At 43.7% G+C, this 20,736-nt stretch overlaps 2 protein-coding genes and 1 pseudogene across 2 annotated transcripts; all 3 read left to right on the top strand.

Moving 5' to 3' along the window:
• Positions 1-8,456: 8,456 nt before the first annotated feature.
• Positions 8,457-9,107, top strand: LOC126630103 (uncharacterized; annotated as a pseudogene).
• On the top strand, positions 8,915-9,509 carry LOC126630041 (non-specific lipid transfer protein GPI-anchored 31-like). The gene has a single exon (XM_050300213.1). It carries the CDS (start codon positions 9,161-9,163, stop codon positions 9,479-9,481), a length of 321 nt encoding a protein of 106 aa, XP_050156170.1. The 5' UTR covers positions 8,915-9,160; the 3' UTR covers positions 9,482-9,509.
• A 7,957-nt stretch (positions 9,510-17,466) lies between these two features.
• LOC126630102 (uncharacterized) lies at positions 17,467-18,740 on the top strand. The gene is made up of 2 exons (XM_050300254.1): positions 17,467-17,539; positions 17,953-18,740. The coding sequence occupies exons 1-2, from the start codon at positions 17,467-17,469 to the stop codon at positions 18,738-18,740; spliced, it is 861 nt and encodes a 286-aa protein (XP_050156211.1).
• Positions 18,741-20,736: the final 1,996 nt, after the last annotated feature.

The raw sequence follows: 20,736 nt of genomic DNA, 5'->3' as shown, positions 1-20,736 counted from the left end.
CCACCAAAGTTCATGCAATTTGATGGAAAGGGAAACCCGAAACAGCACGTTGCCCACTTCGTTGAAACTTGCAACAATGCAGGAACCGAAGAGGACTACCTCGCCAAGCAGTTTGTGCGCTCGCTGAAAGGAAACGCCTTTGAGTGGTACACGGATCTAGAGCCTGAGTCCATCAACAGTTGGGAGCAATTGGAGCGGGAATTCCTCAATCGCTTCTACAGCACCCGCCGCACTGTGAGCATGCTAGAGCTAACAAGCACAAAGCAGTGGAAGGACGAGCCAGTCATGGACTACATCAACCGATGGCGTAATCTAAGCCTCGACTGTAAGGACAGACTCTCCGAGATTTCTTCAATCGAGATGTGCATCCAGGGCATGCAATGGGGTTTACAATACATCCTTCAAGGTATCAAACCACGAACTTTTGAAGAATTAGCCACCCGTGCCCACGACATGGAGTTGAGCATCGCCCACCATGGAAAGAAGGAGCCAATCACCGATTTCAAAAGGGATAAGGTGTTCACTTCAAGAGCAGACAATCATGGGAAAAAGCCCGCCAAGGAAGCTTTTACCACCAATACCACCCCTATCAAGACCTCATCCGCGCCCGTCAAAATCTCTTTCAATAAAGCAAGGGAGATAAAAAAAGGTGAGCCTTCCCACACCCAAGATAGGTACAAAAACACCTTGAGGGAATTGGAGCAGAAGGTATACCCTTTTCCGGACTCCGACATGGACGCAATGCTGGACGACCTGCTGGAGAAGAAGGTGATTGAGTTACCCGAATGCAAACGCCCTGAAGAAATGAATCGCATCAATGATCCCAAATACTGCAAATACCATCGTATCGTGGGTCATCATGTGGGCAAGTGTTTTATCCTAAAAGAACTCATCATGAAGTTGGCGCAACAAAGACGAATTGAGCTCGACCTAGAAGACACAGCTGCGACGCACACCACTACGGTCGTGTTCGGATCCTTTGATCCCGTGCTTCTTCAAGAAATGCCTGACCATGCTCGGCAATACTCAAACCACACTGCACATTCTGCACCACCGTCACTAGGGGCAAGCAACCAGGACGCACCTACTGACGATGACAAAGGATGGACATTGGTGACCTATAAGAGGACGAGGAAACCAAAACCGCAAGCTATAAAGCAAAAGGGGGAACAAGGGAGAAAGCACCGCCGTCGCGGCAATAGGAAGCCTAAGAGAAACATAAGAGCTGCTAAGCCAATATATGCTGGGGAACCTGCGGAGCAAAAGCCACGCATTCCCTTCTCATTGCACGAGTACTTCCCGGAGGACTTTTTCCAACATTGCACTATCACCGCATGTCACGTGGTCGAAATAGAAATGGAAGAACCCTCAAAGGGCAAAATTGTCGTCGCTGAGGGAGAAAATACTCCGACACCTGAAGAAGGTCTGCCAATACACTTTAGCATCGAGGAAGCGCTACAATTGCCAAAGAAGATACGAAGGGCATTGGCAACGGTTTTAGCGAGTCCAAACAACCACGAAGTGCAAGAAAGCAAGAACGAAGGCTTGAGGCCTCGGCCACACGAGTGTGCCACATGCTGTGCCACCGAGGACACAATCCACTTCGCCGACGAAGACTTGTTGCTAGGATCCAAGCCTCACAACCGACCTCTCTTCGTCTCTGGGTACGTAAGGGAGCATAAAGTCAGCCGCATGCTTGTGGACGGCGGGTCAACCATAAATATCATGCCAAAGTCAACAATGACCGCAATCGGCATCAAGGTGGATGAACTATCCTTAAGCCGTCTACTAATCCAAGGTTTTAACCAAGGAGGACAAAGAGCGATAGGCATGATCCGAGTGGAGATGACCATTGGTGAACTCAAGTCAAGCGTGATGTTCCACGTGATTGATGCAAGAACTTCCTACGGTCTGCTCTTAGGAAGGCCTTGGATCCATGCGAACGGAGTGGTACCGTCCACCCTTCACCAATGTTTAAAATTTTACCAAGAACGAGTGAAAGTGATCTATGGCGACACCAAGCCATTCACCGAAGCTGAATCACATTTCGCAGACGCCAAGTTCTACATGAATGAAGACACGGTGCCCGAAACTCTTCCAAAAGAGATTAAATCCATGAGCAAAGCAGCGCCTAAAAAACAGGAGTGGCAAGCTATGCCCAAGAAGCAAGAAGAAGAAGCTATGCCATCTTCAAGCAAAAATGACGATGAACTTTCTAAACCTGCAACAACCAGAGGAAGTAGGACGACCTCAAATGGACCAAGCGTACCCGTCTTCCGGTACATCCCGACGTCGAGAAGAAAGAATGGTCAATCCCCGTTTGAAACTGCAGCGAGCAAAGCCGATGCACAGCGGCACGTAGATAATGTAAAGTTGCTCAAAACGAATGCAGTTTTGCCTCTGACCCAGCTAGGCGACACCAAGGTTGCAAAACCATCACAGGGCTTCATAAAAGGCCTGCCAAAGGGGGTAGAACCAAGCTTTCTCCCAACCAAAAGGACCGAAGAAGGTTTTGATCCAAACGCCTACAAACTTATGTCGAAAGCTGGGTATAACTTCACCTCTTCTGCAAATTTGGGAAAGAATGATTTGAACACCGTCAAAGACAACGAACGTGATCTCACTAAAACTCAGAAGAAATTGGAGAAGCATGGTTACGGGGTTAGCAACAACAAAGCTGGGCTTGGCTTCACACCAAATGCACCGGTGAAGATCTCCAGCAAGGCAAAAAATGCTAGCGCTCAACACATCAGCGTAAGCATTATACAAAATAAAGAGGAGCCTCAACCTGCCCCCCGGACATCAGTATTCGATAGAATGAATCGTTCAAAGCCCAGAGTTTCGGCACCTAAACTCATTGGCGGTCAAAACAAAACTTCCGTCTTCAAAAGGCTTAACACGTCAGTATCTCGAGGCTCTGTTTTCAAAAGGTTATCAAAACCTAAAAAGCAAAGCAATACGACTAGCTTTCCTCCACGACAGTCAGTTATGGAAAGACTTTGAGAAGCCAAAGAGCCTTCCAAAATGAGAAAGACGACACCAGAAGTAGAAGAGATCGATTGCCTAGCAGAAAAGGATGACGTTCGAAGTTCCATTCCTTCAAGAATGAAGCGCCACGCAATTTTGGAGGTTAACACAGTTGGATCGCTGAAAGTGAAAAGGCGCACCATCATTCACACTGGACAATCTTCACGCCAACTAGCTCGAGAGGTTAACACCGAAGAAGAAGCCCAAGACGTCTTCCACATCACAATCCAAGAAGGTGAAGAAGATGAAAGCCTCGAAGAAGATGTCATTGCAGCACCGTCACAACTCGAAGATGGGGGGCAAGCCACAGTTGACGATCTCAAAGAACTCAACTTAGGCACAAGTAGGGAACCGAAGCCTATCTTCGTGAGTGCATTACTAAGTGCAGGCGAGATAGAGAAGTATTACCAGCTGCTATTAGAGTTCAAGGACGTCTTTGCTTGGACCTACAAGGAAATGCCCGGCCTCGACCCAATCATTGCTGTGCATCATCTTGCAGTCAAGCCTGGAACGCGACCAGTAAAGCAAACTCAAAGACGCTATCGATCCGAGCTCATCCCACAAATCGAGGCCGAGATTGACAAGTTGATCGAAGCAGGCTTCATTCGAGAGGTGCAATACCCCAAGTGGATCTCCAACATCGTCATAGTCCTTAAGAAATCTGGACAAATACGTGTTTGCGTGGACTTTCGAGACCTCAATAATGCTTGCCCAAAGGATGACTTCCCCTTGCCAATCATTGAGATCATGGTGGACGCAACCACTGGCCATGAGGCACTATCATTCATGGACGGCTCTTCTGGATACAATCAAATTCGCATGGCTCTTGAAGATGAGGAACTAACAGCCTTCCGCACTCCGAAAGGTATTTACTGCTACAAGGTGATGCCCTTTGGTCTGAAGAATGCTGGAGCTACATATCAACGCGCAATGCAGAAGATCTTCAATGACACGCTACACAAGAATGTAGAATGCTATGTAGACGATGTGGTGGTCAAGACAAAGAAAAGATCAAATCACTTGAAGGATTTGCGAGTAGTGTTCGAAAGGTTGCGAAAATACAACCTCAAGATGAACCCATTAAAGTGTGCATTTGGCGTCACATCTGGAAAGTTCCTTGGCTTCATTGTCAAGCATCGTGGCATTGAAGTGGACCAATCAAAGATCAAGGCCATTCAAAGCATGCCCGAGCCAAGAAACCTGCACGAGTTGAAAAGTCTACAAGGTCGGCTAGCCTTCATCAGACGCTTCATCTCCAACCTTGCAGGGCGTTGTCAACCGTTCAGTCGACTCATGAAGAAAGATGTTTCGTTCGTATGGGACAAAGCATGCAACAATGCTTTTGAAAGCATAAAGAAGTATTTATCAAGTCCGCCTGTCCTGGGGGCACCTGTACCAGGGAAACCGCTCATATTGTACATTGCTGCTCAGGAAAGTTCAGTTGGAGCACTCTTGGCACAGGAAAACGAGGCCCAGAAAGAAGGAGCGCTATACTACCTCAGTCGAACGCTTACCGGCGCTGAATTGAACTACTCCCCAATAGAAAAAATGTGCCTGGCCTTGATGTTTGCCATCCAGAAGCTCAGACATTACATGCATGCTTACACCATCCACTTGGTTGCTAAAGCTGACCCGGTCAAATACGTCATGTCTAAGCCAGTTTTGACAGGGCGACTAGCTAAATGGGCATTACTTCTCAATCAATACGAGATCATCTACGTCCCAGCTAAAGCCGTCAAAGGACAAGCGCTAGCAGACTTCTTTGCCGACCATCCAATCCTAGCCGATTGGAAAATCTCAGACGACTTGCCTGACGAAGAGGTGTTCTGCATCGACATATTCCCGACATGGACGATGTTCTTCGACGGATCTGCACGAGCAGACGGAGCGGGGGCAGGAGTAGTATTCATGTCGCCACAAAGGCAAGTACTACCTTATTCATTCCAGCTAAGCGAATTATGCTCTAACAATGTCGCTGAGTACCAAGCACTGATCCTCGGGCTCCAAATGGCAATCAACATGGAAATCGCAGCCCTCGAGATATACGGCGACTCCAAGCTCATAATCAATCAACTCCTGACTGAATATGAGGTGAGGAAAGATGACTTTGTCCCATACTTCCGGCTGGCAACGCAGTTGCTACAAAGGTTTGAGACCGTAACACTAGAACACGTGCCAAGAAAAGAGAATCAAATGGCAGACGCTCTCGCCAACCTAGCCTCGAGCATGACATTAGGAGAAGACGAAGCTACAAACGTGTCAGTCTGCCAAAGGTGGGTAATCCCGCTTGTCACCGAAATGGTATTAAGTGATAGAAACGTTATTTCAATACTTTCGGTCAACGTTGAAGAATGGAGACAGCCTCTGATCAACTACTTGGAGCACGGAATGCTTCCAGATGATCCGAAACACCGCTCTGAAATACGTCGACGAGCACATCGCTTCCTCTATTACAAAGGGACACTCTACCGGCGATCGTTTGAAGGGGTACTTCTGAGATGCCTAGGCGAGGAAGAAGCCAATCAAGCCATGGAAGAAGCACACTCAGGAATATGTGGAGCGCACCAGTCCGGGCCGAAGCTTCATTTCCAGCTCAAGAGAATGGGTTATTACTGGCCAAGCATGGTAAAGGACTGCCTAGAATACGCCAAAAGGTGCCAAGCCTGCCAATTTCATGCCAACTTCATACATCAACCGCCTGAACCATTACACCCCACAGCTACTTCATGGCCGTTCGACGCATGAGGATTGGACGTCGTAGGACCAATTGCGCCAAAGTCATCTACAGGAGAGGCTTACATCCTGCTGCAACAGATTACTTCTCTAAGTGGGCTGAGGCCATACCCCTGAAGGAAGTCAAGAAGGAAACTGTCGTCCGTTTCATCAAGGGACATATCATCCATCGATATGGGGTGCCTCGTTATATTGTCACCGACAACGGAAAGCAGTTCTCAAACTGACTTATGGACGAGCTCTGCGAGAAATACAAGTTCAAGCAGCACAAATCCTCCATGTATCATGCTCCGGCCAACGGTCTTGCAGAAGCATTCAACAAGACATTGTGCAACCTCCTGAAGAAGGTAATCGGTAGAACAAAGAAAGATTGGCATGAAAGAATAGGCGAAGCCCTATGGGCATACAGGACAACATATAGAACGCCTACCCAAGCCACACCTTATTCTCTTGTATATGGCGTAGAAGCTGTTCTACCACTCGAAAGTCAAATCCCCTCGCTAAGGATGGCTATACAAGAAGGCTTGACTGACGAAGAGAATGCAAAGTTGCGTCTTCAAGAACTGGAGGCGTTGGATGAGAAAAGACTCGAAGCCCAGCAACACCTGGAGTGTTATCAAGCGCGACTGTCTAAAGCCTTCAACAAGAAAGTTCTCCCTCGGTCTTTTCAAATGGGAGATCTCGTCCTTTCATTGCGTAGGCCTATCATCACAACTCACAAGACAAAGAGCAAGTTCACGTCAAAATGGGATGGACCATACGTAGTACAAGAAGTCTACACCAATGGCGCCTACTTAATCATGGCGGAAGACGGCTTGAAGATCGGCCCTATCAACGGCAGATTCTTAAAGCGCTACTACCCCTGAAAGGCAACACCCAAGCTCCTTGTCCGCACGAGCCTAAACTGTAGGACACGAAGCTCCTCGCCTGCACGAGCCTAAACTGCATGGCACAACGCTCCTGGTCTGCACGAGCTGAAACTGCAAACAAAAAAAAATGTATTTGAACTACGTCATGACTTGATCCCTCCTCAATCGAGGGTACGTAGGCAACTTGAAACTTCAAAACTTCAAGTACAGTCACATCATCAATAAAAACACAAACACTTTGAAGAATAAAGAGCAAATCCAAAATACGGATACTTTATTTCTTTAAAGGAATGAGATGGCAGGCGGCATGGTCGGTGTGCACGGCGACGGCACCTCCGAGGAAAGTTGCAACAAAAGGCACTACACAGCATAAACTCGCTGCAGTCTTTTGCATAACCCTACACGGTAAAAGTGACGTACTGGAACGAGCTCCAAGCAGCAACAACAGTGCATTCTAGCCACCATGCTTCAAACGACGAAGAAACTTCAATGACCGCCGTCAAACGACTAGCCGGTCATGAAGCTCGACGTTTTACATTCTGCCTCAAGCTCCAAGCGGCAAGGGCAAGTAGCAAGGCCGTCAACACCAGCTTCGTCACTCTGGCCACCATGCTTCAAATGACGAAGAAACTTCAATAACCGCCGTCAAACGACTAGCCGGTCATGAAGCTCGACGCTTTACATTCTGCCTCAAGCTCCAAGGGGCAAGGGCAAGTAGCAAGGCCGTCAACACCAGCTTCGTCACTCTGGCCACCATGCTTCAAATGACGAAGAAACTTCAATAACCGCCGTCAAACGACTAGCCGGTCATGAAGCTCGACGCTTTACATTCTGCCTCAAGCTCCAAGCGGCAAGGGCAAGTAGCAAGGCCGTCAACACCAGCTTCGTCACTCTGGCCACCATGCTCCAATCGACAAAGAGACTTCAATGACCGCCGTCAAACGACTAGCCGATCATGAAGCTTGCCACCTTACATTCTGCCTCGAGCGCTACATAGCAAATCCCCGCTGCAGTCTCTTGCACAACCCCACACGGTAAAAGTGACGCGCTGAAAGGCATATATATATATATATATGTATATATGTGTGTGTTATGTTAGATAAGTAAATACATATGATAGAATGTGTTATGTTATATAAGTAAATACATATGTCATAATGTGTTAGTAAAATAAATAAATAAATGTTAAATAAGTAAATACATATGTTAGAATGTGTTATGTTAAATAAGTAAATACATATGTTAGAATGTGTTATGTTAAATAAGTAAATACATATGTCATAATGTGTTAGTAAAATAAATAAATAAATGTTAAATAAGTAAATACATATGTTAGAATGTGTTATGTTAAATAAGTAAATACATATGTTAGAATGTGTTATGTTAAATAAGTAAATACATATGTCATAATGTGTACTATTTAAAAAAAATGAATGAAACAGTTTCTTCAACAAAAAAAAATAAAAAAATAAATAATAAATAAAAAAAAAAATATATATATATATATATAAGTTCCATTCTCAGCCCACAGCGCGTGGATCCAAGCCCGTGCAGCCCAGGCCCTTATCGAAGCCCAAAGAGATCCTACACCATACCTCTGCTGCCCCAATCCACCACAACAATGTTTTTTTTGGGCCAACAATGGTTTAGATATCGCCGTCAGGCTCTTGAAGCCCATCAAGCACGGGTCTCTTCCTCCCTTCCGCCTGCAATAGCAAGGACCATGCCCAAATCTCCATGGTTTCTCCCAGAGAGAGCACGACATCCCCACGCTTCATCTGAAAAAAAAACTCTCCTCTCTCTCTTGCGATTGGTATTATTTCAAACATGGAGGACCACACCTCAAAGAACAAGAAGCGGGTCCGAGACAACTCGGACGACTCGGCCGAGGTGAAGCGGCTCAGGGAAGACCTTCTGGGTTTTTCTCGACGACTCGGACGCCGATCCCACGACTCAGGACCTCGACTTCGTCATGAGAGCTTCAAGGAAGAGATAGCTGCCACAACAAATTCTTGTCAGTCGTCGCCACGTCCGGCATCGGATACGGAGCAAGAGTCGGAGACCGATCCAGCTTCGGTGCTGGTGGTTGACCTGACGTCAGAGTCCGGCGAGTCAAATCCCGACCTTGGATACCTGCTAGAAGCTTCGGACGACGAGCTGGGCCTGCCTCCGTCGGAGAACTTCAGCGACGAGGCGGCGAAGCGCAGGAATCCCTTGCAGCAGCTTTTGTGCACGGAGCAAACCAAACAAACTCCTCACCCGACGCCTCATTCTCGACATCTCTGCTCTCCGCGAGCTCGACCGACTCGTCCGCACACCCACACCCCACACGCGAACCGGGTCCAATGGAATGAGTCTGTTTCGATCTGCACCTGGCCTGGAGTCATCTGCAATGGCGAACACGACTGCAATAATCTCTCCGCGAAGTCTGTTGTCTCACCAACCCACTTCCTACTTGGTGCCATCATTCCTTCTTGAGTTATCACAATCCCACAAAAAAAAAAAAAACAAAAAAACAAAAAAACAAAAAAATGGGAGCAGCAACGAGGGTTTGGATGAGCACTGTGGTGATGGTGATGGCGGTGCTGTCGTTTGGACTTGGGGACTGCGCGGCGCCGGTTCCTGCGGTGGACTGCTCGAGCCTGATCTTGAACATGGCGGACTGCTTGTCATTTGTGTCGAATGGGAACACGGACACGAAGCTGGCAGAGACTTGCTGCAGTGGCCTCAAGACTGTGCTCAAAGCCGACGCTTCCTGCCTCTGTGAGACCTTCAAAAGCAGTGCTCAACTCGGCGTCGTCTTGAACATCACCAAGGGCACCGCCCTCCCCGCCGCTAAAGTCAACCATTAGTGAACATGCTACGGTAGTGCAGTGAAGATCACCGAAATTTATACAAAAAAAAAAAAAAAAAAAAAAGGAGAATGGAATCTTACGGTGCTGGCACCACGTGAAAAAAGGAGAATGGCATGAGCACCATTCTGAAAAGAGAAAAAAGTGGTGGATCAGCTACACGTGAAAAAAAAAAAAAGAAAGAAGGAATTAAAAAAAAAATATAAAAAAAAAAATATAAAAAAAATAAAATAAAAAAAAAGGGGTTTCATGGTGCGTCTGGCACCATGTGTAGAAAAAGAAAGAAAATATATATATATATATATATATATTTATTTAAAAAAAAAAAAAAAAGAGAAAAGAAAAGAAAAGAAAATGAAGTTATGATAATGCGGTGTGTATGTACATAATATATGTATGTATATAGCAACAAAAAAAAATGCATCGAGAGAAATAAAGTCCATTTTATTTATTTATTTTTTTTCTGGAAATTTTACACAAATTTGCATTATGCATACCTTAAAAAAAAAATAAAAAATCAAATCAAATCAAATTTACAAGAGGGGATATTCAAGGACAATCAGGTGGCGCCTCACAACTCGGCAGAGCTCCAGGAAGAGAAGGCGTCGGAGGTTGGCTGTTTGAAGCCTCAGCAGTCGGTACAGCCCCAGAAGACGAAGGTAAATGCTGCTGGAACAAACCCACAAACCTCCGATGATCAAGTAAAATCTGACCATCAGATTCCTGCATCTGGTCAATTTTCCTCTTTATGTTTGTGGCATAGTTGTGTGCAAGCTTGTGCAACTGTTTATTCTCCTGCTTGAGCCCTCTAATCTCCTGTTTGAGACTCATCACTTCAGCCGCCAATGATTCAACTTGACGGGTTCGAGCAAATAGGCGTTGGGCCATATTAGACACAGAACCTGCACACTGCACACTGAGAGCCAGAGAATCCTTAACAGCCAACTCATCAGACCGTTTGGAAAGTAGTATGTTATCTCTGGGAGTGACAAGGTTCCGGGCCACCACCGCAGCGATCATATCATTTTTCATCACCGAATCCCCAACGGTAAGAGGACCAGTAGGGGATATGAAGGATGGGCGCCATATGTTGTCTGGAGAAGGCGGGACTGCCTCTTCACCAAGATTCAAGTCAAAACGACGGTCGGAGGGTCCAGACATTTTCAAAGTGTTGAAGGAAGAAGAGATCGGACAAATCAAGATCTTAGAAGTACAAGAGGGGAGTTTTCACAAGCGAAGTGTGCTTTGAAACGAACTGCGTGCCTCTATAAAATCAACACTCGACGGCATTTCAGAGATCGAAGAGGTGAGCTCAGAGTTCGAAAATGCCGATTCAAAAATCAAAGAGGCAAGCTCAGAAATCGAAGAAGCATCTTGCTTTTCCAGACGCATTAGCACCCGTCACATGCAAACTCAGCTTTGCGGAAATCACGGGCAATTTGTTAAAGCGCCAATCCCAGATATCGAAGAGGCGCCAGTCTTTTTTCAGCCTCGTCAGCACCCGTCACGCGCAAACTCAGCTTTGCGGAAATCACGGGTAATTTGTCGAAGCGCCGATCCCAGATATCGAAGAGGCGCCAGTCTTTTTCAGCCGCGTCATCACCTGTCATATGCACACTCAACTTTGCGCAAATCACGGGCAATTTGTCGAAGATTTTTGGTGAAGGAGAAAGCACGTGAAGTTTACTGTTCAATCACGCGTTAGTTGCCGACACGAGTGAAAGAATAATACCTCTACAGGTATTAAGGGACCTCCTATAACTGTCCACCTTCACCTTCCATAGCAAGGCAAACATACAGAGCCTTTCTTCATCTCCAAAAATGCTTTCCCAACGAAACCTCTCGAGTCATTCAGTGTTCCTTATTCCTTGGGGTACCTCTGCAAGCCAATGACTCCAAAGCAAAAGTATCTCATATCACCAGGGTAGAAGGCAAGAGTATCTCATATCATGTGTTCTCCCTGTCCTTTCCTTTGTCCTTGTTCTTACCTACAAAGACAAGGATAAAGAAAACAATATGCCGGAACTTCCACTCAAACTCGGGTAAGGAATCGACCGCTTGGAACCCTTCCCTGATTGCCTACCTAGCACTGCTCTCGAGTACTCGCCTTCCACTGCTGCTGTACTTTCAAAGAAGCTGCCACATCTGCTTGGAGGACAGATAAGGCAAGTGAAAATGATACCTTGCAGCATGTGGAGACAAGGTGCAGAAGGAACAAGCAGAGAAGAATGCGGTCTGCACGATCAACTCAGCAGAAGGAGTCCGAACTGAGGAACTCGAGAAGCTGCCACATCTGCCTAAAGAAACAAGCAGAGAAGAATGCAGCATGCACAGTTAACTCAGCAGAAAGAGTCTGAGATGAAGAACTCGAGAAGATGCCGCATCTGCCTGAGGACGGTGAACTCGTTTTGACCCTCAAATTCTTGGGTCGACTTACTAGGCATTGTGGGCTGCACATGCTGATTCACCACCCTTGAATCAAATCCTTAAAGATCAAGTCACCAACGGGAAGAAGAGCTCATCAACCTTGAAGATCATACCGTTGACCAAACTGCTCAGGTGTGAATTAGAAAGATTGAACAAAGAAACAGATTATCACCTTTACCTCGTGCCTGCTTGCCATATGTTCGAGTCAACCTTCAAGAATCAAGCCTCAACGGCCCTTGAAGAAGCTTCCAGCCAAATTCAAAATCAAGCCTCGACGGCCCTGGAAGAAATCACAAGTCTGATTCAAGATCAAGTGTCTACCACCCTTGAATCAAAACCTAGTTCAAGAATAAGCTGTGGAAAATCAACAATTGGAGGAATTCAGAAAATCCTCCAACCCAGTTCAAGATCAAAGCTGTGGAAAGTCAACAAGCGCAACAAAATACGTGCCGATTCATCCACTACCAAAGCCAAAGATCATCTACCACATGAAGCTCCTTGTGGCCCAATTTCAACCTTCAAGATCAAGTCTCGACGGCCCTTGAAGAAATTTCAAACAAAAGTTCAAGATCAAGCCTCGACGGCCCTTGAAGAAATTTCAAACAAAGTTCAAGATCAAGCCTCAAACGGCCCTTGAAGAAATATCCAGCCCAATTCAAGATCAAGCCTCGACGGCCCTTGGATCGACATCTACAGTAAGGGACTTCAAAACGCATCGCTTACACATGACAAGCACATGTATACGACGCGCCTTGAAGTGGGGGCATTTGTAGACATCGAAATTTCGGTAAATAAATGTTGACCGATAAATCAAAGTTTCAACGCTCATGTATTACATAAATTTTACACGTAGCGTGTGTCTAAACAAAAAATCAAAATAAGTTGGAAAAGTCATCAAACAGGACACGTGTCAACACCTGGCAGAAACGACTTATTTCATCTGGGATATTATATTCAAAATTAGGCCTTGGAAAATTCTATAAATACAAGCCCATTTCATTCATTTGGGGGAGGAATTCATATTACACCTTGAAGCTCTGAAGATCTGAAACTCCGAAGCTCTCAAGCATCCAGGTTCCCGAAGAATCAAGAAAGCCTTCTTCGTTCTTCGTTCATCGTTCTTCCAAGATCAAGCCCCGACGGCCCTTGAAGAAAGTGTTCTTCGTTCATCGTTCTTCCAAGATCAAGCCCCAACGGCCCTTTGGATCAACAATCATCCACCAATTCAAGATCAAGCCCCGACGGCCCTTGAAGAAAGTGTTCCTCGTTCTTCGTTCATCGTTCTTCCAAGATCAAGCCCCCAACAGCCCCTTGGATCAACCATCTACCAATTCAAGATCAAGCCCCGACGGCCCTTGAAGAAAGCACCATCGTTCATCATCCGTTCATCCAAGATCAAGCCCCAACGGCCCTTTGGATCAACAACGTCGACAAATCCACACATCCAACCGTTCTTCAAGATCAAGCCCAAAAGCCCTTGAAGATCCGTTCATCACTGTTCTTCAAGATCAAGCCCAAAAGCCCTTGGAGATCCGTTCGTCACTGTTCTTCAAAGATCAAGCCCAAAAGCCCCTTTGAAGATCCGCTCAAATCCACCTTCAAAGATCAAGCCCACGGCCCCTTGAAGAAACTTCCAACAGTTCATCCAAGATCAAGCCTCGACGGCCCTTGGATCAAGGAAACATCCACAAATCAATACCTTACGGAGATCGAATCAGAGGATCAAAATAGAGAGAGATTGTAACCCAAAATCATCAAACACAAAATATTATTTTGTGCACGTTGTTCTTGTCTCTTTCGTTTCAGGATTTTTCCGTGTTCACACTTACATTAAGAATAAGGTGAATAAATTAGTATCGAACTTGTCGTTCATGGGATTTAAACCTAAAAACTCTCATTTATATTTAAAGAAGAATACCAGTAGGCTGTAGTACTCAAAGCCAGTTTGGAATTGTTGTAGTTTAAAAAAAAAAAATCAACTGTAAAATGAAGCAGTTGAGCGTTTGTTGAACTGTATTTCTAAGAGTGATGTTGGTATGAAAGGTAAAAATGTTCAATAAACTTTAATGTAGAAGTGTTAAAGTGGTGGCGGTGGCGGCAACTGTAGTGGTGGTTGTAGTTGAATGGTTTAGAAGGATAACTAATGTTATTTTTTTTTATAACTAATAAGGATATTACAAAAATTAAAATTATTGATTAAGAGCTCAGCCACACTTTTCATGACTTTTTATGAAAGCATCTTAAAGATGTTGTCTAGGAGCATCACTTCTTAAGAAAGAAGTATATTTTATTTTTTTCGAACACTTTTTATTGTTTAACTTTAAAATGAAGCAGTTTTTTGTTAAAAAAATAAGCAACAACAAACTGGCACTGCAAAACTATGAAGAAGTATAGGCCAATAGATTTGCACCTATTAATTAGAAATAGTGGCAAAAATTGAGGATTTCCGCACCTAATAGTTAGGAGTGGCATATATTGGAATTGCATCTAAAAAGAGCGTTGTTATTTATAAATAGGGGCAAATAAGTAATTATATATGCCCCTAATAGTTTTGCTACCACGTAGGCAAGTCTGACGTGCAAACAATATTAAGTGCGGATGTTTAAAATATTAGGATGATTATTAAGGCCCCTACTTTATTATGTATATTTAATGACATTTATATTTGTTATTATTGCATTTTGGGAATTGTATTAATTGAAAACGATTTTAAATCTCCCATTAATTATTTGATTGTATTCTCACATTTTAAGGTCAAATATATACGATTATTTTTATTTTCCACCACCAACCTAGACAAAAAAATAAATTGTTAACAGAAAAAATAATATTAAAATAATTCATACTTCAATTGATTATATACAAATAGTACAAGTATCATGACACACCCCGATCCTATCCGGTTGATTCATTATTTCACCTGTTATATTGATGCATCCTTATTTTGTTATTGATGCTTATACCGTGGCATACTTTCTGGTTTTTTATAAAGATTTGTGATTTGAGATATATGAAGATTTATATGCATATTATGTTATTTTCTGGGAAAGTATACAGGCTTTACAACGAGGGGTTAGCGTTTTGATAATGAGATGATTTTCGAAAAACTTTGTTTTGCGCCCCTCCAGGTTCAAGATAACAGAGCTTTGGTGGCCTTGAGGAATCCAACGGTGTTTTGACAGAATTCACAAAAGTAGGACTCACCCTCGGGTGTTACATCTTAGTAATTGTATTTTTAAAGCTTCTGAACTGTGTAAATGGTTACGTCACTCTCACGTGACGGCCAGCATGTCCTCCTTCGGGACGGGGTGTGTCATATCATGAAGAAGTTTAAACCATAGATCAAATGGTAGTCTAAAAAAATAAAATTATGTCTGATCAATCTTCTGCATCCCAAAAACCAAAATGATGCAAAGTTAAAAGCATGTGTCATCCATGATTCATCCTGTAGATACACCACATAAGGTAAAAGCAAATTAGAGTAACACTATTTTTAGAAACATAAGAAACAAAACAATCAGATTATGTAGAACTCACATCCATGAAAAGAAAGGAACAAATTACGTAAAACAATCAAATTATGTACAAACCCTTCACAAAACATCGAGAAAACAAAACCTACAAAATACACAAAAAATCAAACCTAAACTACGCCAATCGGGGTTTATGATGTAATTCATCATTTTGATAACACTAATATTATACAAAAATAAAACGGAAAAAAAATGTATGAAGAACACACCTAACGAATTTCACTTCAATTTTTTCACACCCCATCATCAAATTTACCTGCAAAACAACAGTTTGACATAAAAAAAAAAACTTCAATCAAACTAAATAAAGCTAGTTTTTTTTCTCTACTACGAACCTTTTTAAATCTCTCTTTCGCTATCTCAGACTCATCAAAGGGAATATTGAAACGTAGAGAATTAAGAAAATTAGAGATGAAGAGAAAACAATATCAGATCTGGAAAAAAAATGTGAAGAAAAAGGATGAAAATATGAAGGAACAAGAAAAATGGAGATGAGAAGAAGAATAAGAAGAAACAAGAAAAATGGAGAGCTATGAATCAACAAAGACAATGGAGATGAGGAGAAGAATATGAAGGAACAAGAAAAATGGAGATTGTGGATGCAAATTTTTTCCTCCTTGATCTTGGACAAAATTGCACCTACAAAACAAATAACACCTTAGGTCAAGGCAAAGAGCCTCACACACCCATGATGAATGAGGGGGGGGGGTTTGGCCGAAGAACCTCTGATGCCAAAGTTAGAATTTTGAGGGAAAAGTGTTTGGAGAATTTTAGCAAGAGTGAAGACTTAGCTTTTTAGAGAAAATGAGGTAGAATATGTAAGGCATGGCCGGTCCCTTTGGGAGAGAAGGTGATCGGCCTCTTGTGTGTTTTTTGGGCGTAATTGGTAGTTTAATTGGCCATTAATAGATTAATTAGGTAATAAATCCATTAAGTAGCCAATTAACATAATTTAAAATGAATGTTTTGGGGGTTACCTTGTGGAGAAGATGGATGAAATAGGTTTTGAATAAATACCTATTTTAGGCACTTTTCACTTGATTGTGGGATGTTTGTCCACTGCTCGCACGTAGGAATTCCGGTGTTCCTCAAGGGTAACTTTGTCCTTTTTGCCCAAAAATCCACGTGTCACCTCTTGATTATTTTTTGGCTCCACAAATGCCCCCACACATGTTGGGCTGCTCGCAAAAAAGGGTAATAGGTGTAGAGATTTTCTTGCTTTAGGAAACTTTGGATTGTTTCCTATTTTGATGTTGATTCCCTCTTCAATAGGAAATTAAATCCTTCTAGGAAAGAGAAATAAATTTCTCTCAAAGCCTATTTAAGTCCACCTTAAGTGGATTATTAAATCAACTTTGGAGAACGATTTATTCTACCCTACAAGAGAGAGATAGCTTAGATGATATTTGTTCCCCCTCCTCTAGCAATCTTCTACATCTTGCCCATGCAAAGGATCGTCTTTTGTTGCTTGCTTCGTCTTCTTGTTGCTTGCTTCACCTTCTTGTTGCTTCTTGCTAAGAAATTTGTTTTCTTGTCTTCATAATTTTTTTGGGAATCTTGGGGCTTGAAATTGGCTCGACGGGGGTCGAGGAAGTGTGAAAAAATGGCTTGGGAAGCCACGACAAGGTAGTGCCGTGTGTGGCTTAATCTAATTTGGGCACTGGGGCGCTGGTGCGAGGGAGGATAGGCCAGGCCGTGGGGCCTGGCAAGTTTGATGGGCTCCTGCGGCTTGGGCCTTTGTTATAGTTGTTGTTGTTGTTTTTTTGTTTTTTTGTTTTTTTTTAAACAACCCTCTAACGACTCCTTCTTGTGTCTTTGTAGAATTTTTTTTTTCAAGATTGTCCTCCTCAAGTCATAAGAACGATGATGGTGTACCGCCGTTGTATCGTCAAGGCGGATCTTTGAGCAAGGTTGGCTAATTCAAGGTTGCTCACTTCAAGATTAGCTCCGATGACTTGTTCATAGATTTCCTCAAGGCATATTGGCATGCAATTCCATCGGGATTGCGTGTGAAGCGTGTTAAAGATGGTAGCAGCCGTGAGCTATGTGATAGGGCTTGGAGAGTCATCAAGTTCCACCCCTACTATTTTGTGTTGGGGTATACTTTTCTTATGTCGCGCTTCTTCCAAGAAGTGCTCTGCTCCATGAGATGTGCCCCCACCTAATGTTCTCCGAACGTGGTCCGTATAATGGTTGGATTCCACAATCTAAGCCAATTCTTTGACTTAGATCTAACCATCAACGAATTTTGGTACTTCTTTGACATAGGTCACATTAATGGAGTTGGGCAGCTGCTATCTCGCCATAGGCTTTTTGATCGAGCAAGGGAGATCATGATTGGGCCAAGACGACTTTGGAGATAAGTGTAGAATGCGAGTATAATTCTTCCTCCAAGCTGCATGTACCAACGGTCTTCATATTTGGTAAGTTGGCTGCTTAATCTTCTCGACTGCTTTGTTTTAGTGTTAAGCTGCTCTTCAATTTTCTGATTGTCTTCTGCTGCTTTTGTAGATTCGGAATTCGACTCTACTCCTAAGACTTCTCCGGACATGAAGAAAGTGCATGTTGCCCTAGGTATCCCCTCTAAGTATCGTGAATGGCGTTGGTTGCTTAGTCTTCTTAGTAGGGAAAAAGGTGGGATGCCCCCAATAGAGGAGATAAAACGAATCACGTTTGAGGTGTTGGCTTATCCTATCACTGTGGTGGAGCCTGCTACAAATGAAGGTGGGAAAAAAAGACCTTCCTCGCCTACCCAAAAGACGCCTGTTGAGAAAAAACTGAAGATTTCTTTCGCTGCTTGTGAGGGTTCACCAACTGCTCCCAAGCTTGTGATTAACTTGACTTCATCCAAGGGCGAGAAAGATGAGGTTGCTAGATCTATGCCGGTGGCGCCTGCCATTCCGAAGTCTGCTAGCTCAATTGTTGAAAGGATTACCCAACGTAGAAGTTCATCTGTGTCTTCGATGTCGAAGTTTGTGCCAAAGCATTCGTCTAGGGCTAAGTATGGTTCACCTTTGGAAAGGCCTGCTACCATAAAGATTAATAAGGTGCCCATGCCTGCTAAAGTGGCGCCAAAATATGTTCCTTCTGCTGCTGAGGTCGATTCGTTTGCTAAGAAGAAAGATACTGCTTGTGCAGGCAGTCGTGAAAAATCCACCAAGTATGTTTTTAGGGAAGCAACTAAGATTTGTTCGCTCTTGAAGCCAGACCTGCTTGAGGACATGGATGTATTTACCAAGTTTGTTGATAGTGTCAAAGGAGTCGTTGGCCCAAATTCTTTTGTGAAGCATATGACCTAGTATAGAAGGATTGCTATGCTCACCATGATGCAGAAAACGATAATTATGGTAGCCGATTCTATGCTTCTTAATCAAGAGGATATCAAGGCTACTAAGAAGGTGGCAAGAACTATGGCAGTCGAAGTTTACTCTTCGACCGAGAAAATCAAGAAATTGAAATCTGAACTTGCTGCTTTGAAGGGGTCTAATATCTCTGCCCCCACTTCTCTGTAGCTTGAGACCACTCGCCAAAAGATACTAGATTTAAAGACTAGGCTTAACGCGATCTAAGTAAAGTAAGAAAATGCATAGAAGAACCGATCTTGAGCGTGCCATCTCTGAATTTCGTTTCGCTGCTTATGTAAAGGATGAAGAACCGATCGCTGCTTACAACCAAGTGATCCACTTCAAGAAGGTTGTTGATAGGCTTGAGCCTCAAGTGTTAGAACTCCAAGGTGCTTTGAAAATCAACGACAATTTGAAGAAGGAAATGGAAAAGCTGCAGCGGGTTCTTGCCTACCTGCTTGAGGAGAATGAGCAGTTGAAGGGTGACAAAGCTGGGTTTGAGGCTTCGCTTACTCAAAGTCAAGCCGATTTCTACAAGCTGGGTTATGTAGATCATCTCTTTAGGCGACCGTCTGACTTTGAGTTTTCTGATAAAGACTTCGAAACCTTCTCTATTTCTTCGGAAGACTTGCTCGCCTTTACTTTTGAGTTTTTTATTGGTGAAGTAGTTGGAGAGGTTGGTGCCCAGGCTGGGGCAGTTGAGGGTGAGTGCCAGATGGTGCCATTGCTGAAGGCATCACAACTGCTGAAGGTGTGGCAACCAAGTAGTTGTGGGATGTCCAAGTTGCTTAAGAGTAGTCTTCTAGGTAGCCTTTAGGATTTTCTTAGCTTTTCCTTGAACTCCTTCGGTCTTTGCTAGTTGCTTATCAACATTGCTAGAAAATTTAATAAAATTGGTTCCTTCCTTTTTTTCCATCTTCACTTCTTTTGTTCATGCCCTAACCTTTAGACTTTATAGACTAGTGGCAGGCATGCTGCTTTTCTATAAGCAAACAGGCCTGAGTAGCCTACGTAGTCGTAGGTGTTGGTGTAGAACTTTTGCAAAGTTGTTAGCCATAAGGTTGGCTGCCAGATGTCTTACTTACATAAGCAGACAAATCTGCATAACCATTAGGCTGCTAACCTTGGCTTTCTCCAATTCTGTAGGTTGCGTAGCAAGTACAACAACATTTTAGGACTTGGTGTAGGTTGTTCTGCACTTGGCAATGGTGAAGCTTATCGACTACGTAGCACGTTGGTAGTGGATAAGGCTTTGTATATGCACGCTAGCTTGTTTAACCTTTCATAAGAATGTGCAGTTGTATAAGTCTAGAGCGGCTTTACTGCTTGAAGGGCAAGTCGTAGGCAGTCTTCCAAAAACCGTAGGCTACCTTAGTGCACTCGGTAGCAACTTTACGTTTCCAAGGCAGCCGTCCATAGGGCATATTGCGTAACGTGCCCCCTCCGTCTCTAAGGCCTGGTTCCCCATGGATTAGGCCAAGAGACCCAAAATCCTTCAGTTAGCTAAGCCTTGAAAAAGACCATTGTGGCTACTCCTAGGAATCCCAGCGCAAGCCATCGTGCATCTAGTTATATTAAGGCAACCAGGCTCATCCACGTCTAGATATTCGGAGTGTAGAGTTTATCCTCCTGCTTTGGAAATGAGTCCTATGTGGGTGTCGAGCAATTAGTTTACCTTCTCGCATTGGAGAGCATGGTTGGTCCCTCGGGGGGTGCAATTCCTATGATGAGTCTCTAAGAAGGGCACGATCTTCTTTTAAAGTGCAGGAGAGATAAGTTGTTGTAGACATGTAGTCAAGCCAAGTTGTAAATTACTTTTGAATTCCTCATTGAAAAACGAGTGAAGCGAACGAATAACTTAGTTATCTTAGAATTAGGGTTATGATAGCTGTCTTATTTATTTGATTAATAATTAAGAAAAAAGTTAAATATAAGAAGATAAATGCTCTTA

The sequence above is a fragment of the Malus sylvestris genome, chromosome 7, assembly GCF_916048215.2.
Source record: "Malus sylvestris chromosome 7, drMalSylv7.2, whole genome shotgun sequence".
Taxonomy (NCBI): Eukaryota; Viridiplantae; Streptophyta; class Magnoliopsida; order Rosales; family Rosaceae; genus Malus; species Malus sylvestris.
The sequence above is the reverse complement of the archived record's forward strand: the minus strand, read 5'-3'. Positions and strand labels throughout refer to the sequence as shown.

Bases quoted from the DNA above. Each gene is read 5' to 3' on its own strand.
- LOC126630041 (XM_050300213.1), top strand. From the start codon at position 9,161: ATGGGAGCAGCAACGAGGGTTTGGATGAGCACTGTGGTGATGGTGATG.
- LOC126630102 (XM_050300254.1), top strand. From the start codon at position 17,467: ATGGTAGCAGCCGTGAGCTATGTGATAGGGCTTGGAGAGTCATCAAGT. The intron at 17,540-17,952 runs GTATACTTTTCT...CTGCTTTTGTAG, and splicing joins CCCTACTATTTTGTGTTGGG to ATTCGGAATTCGACTCTACT.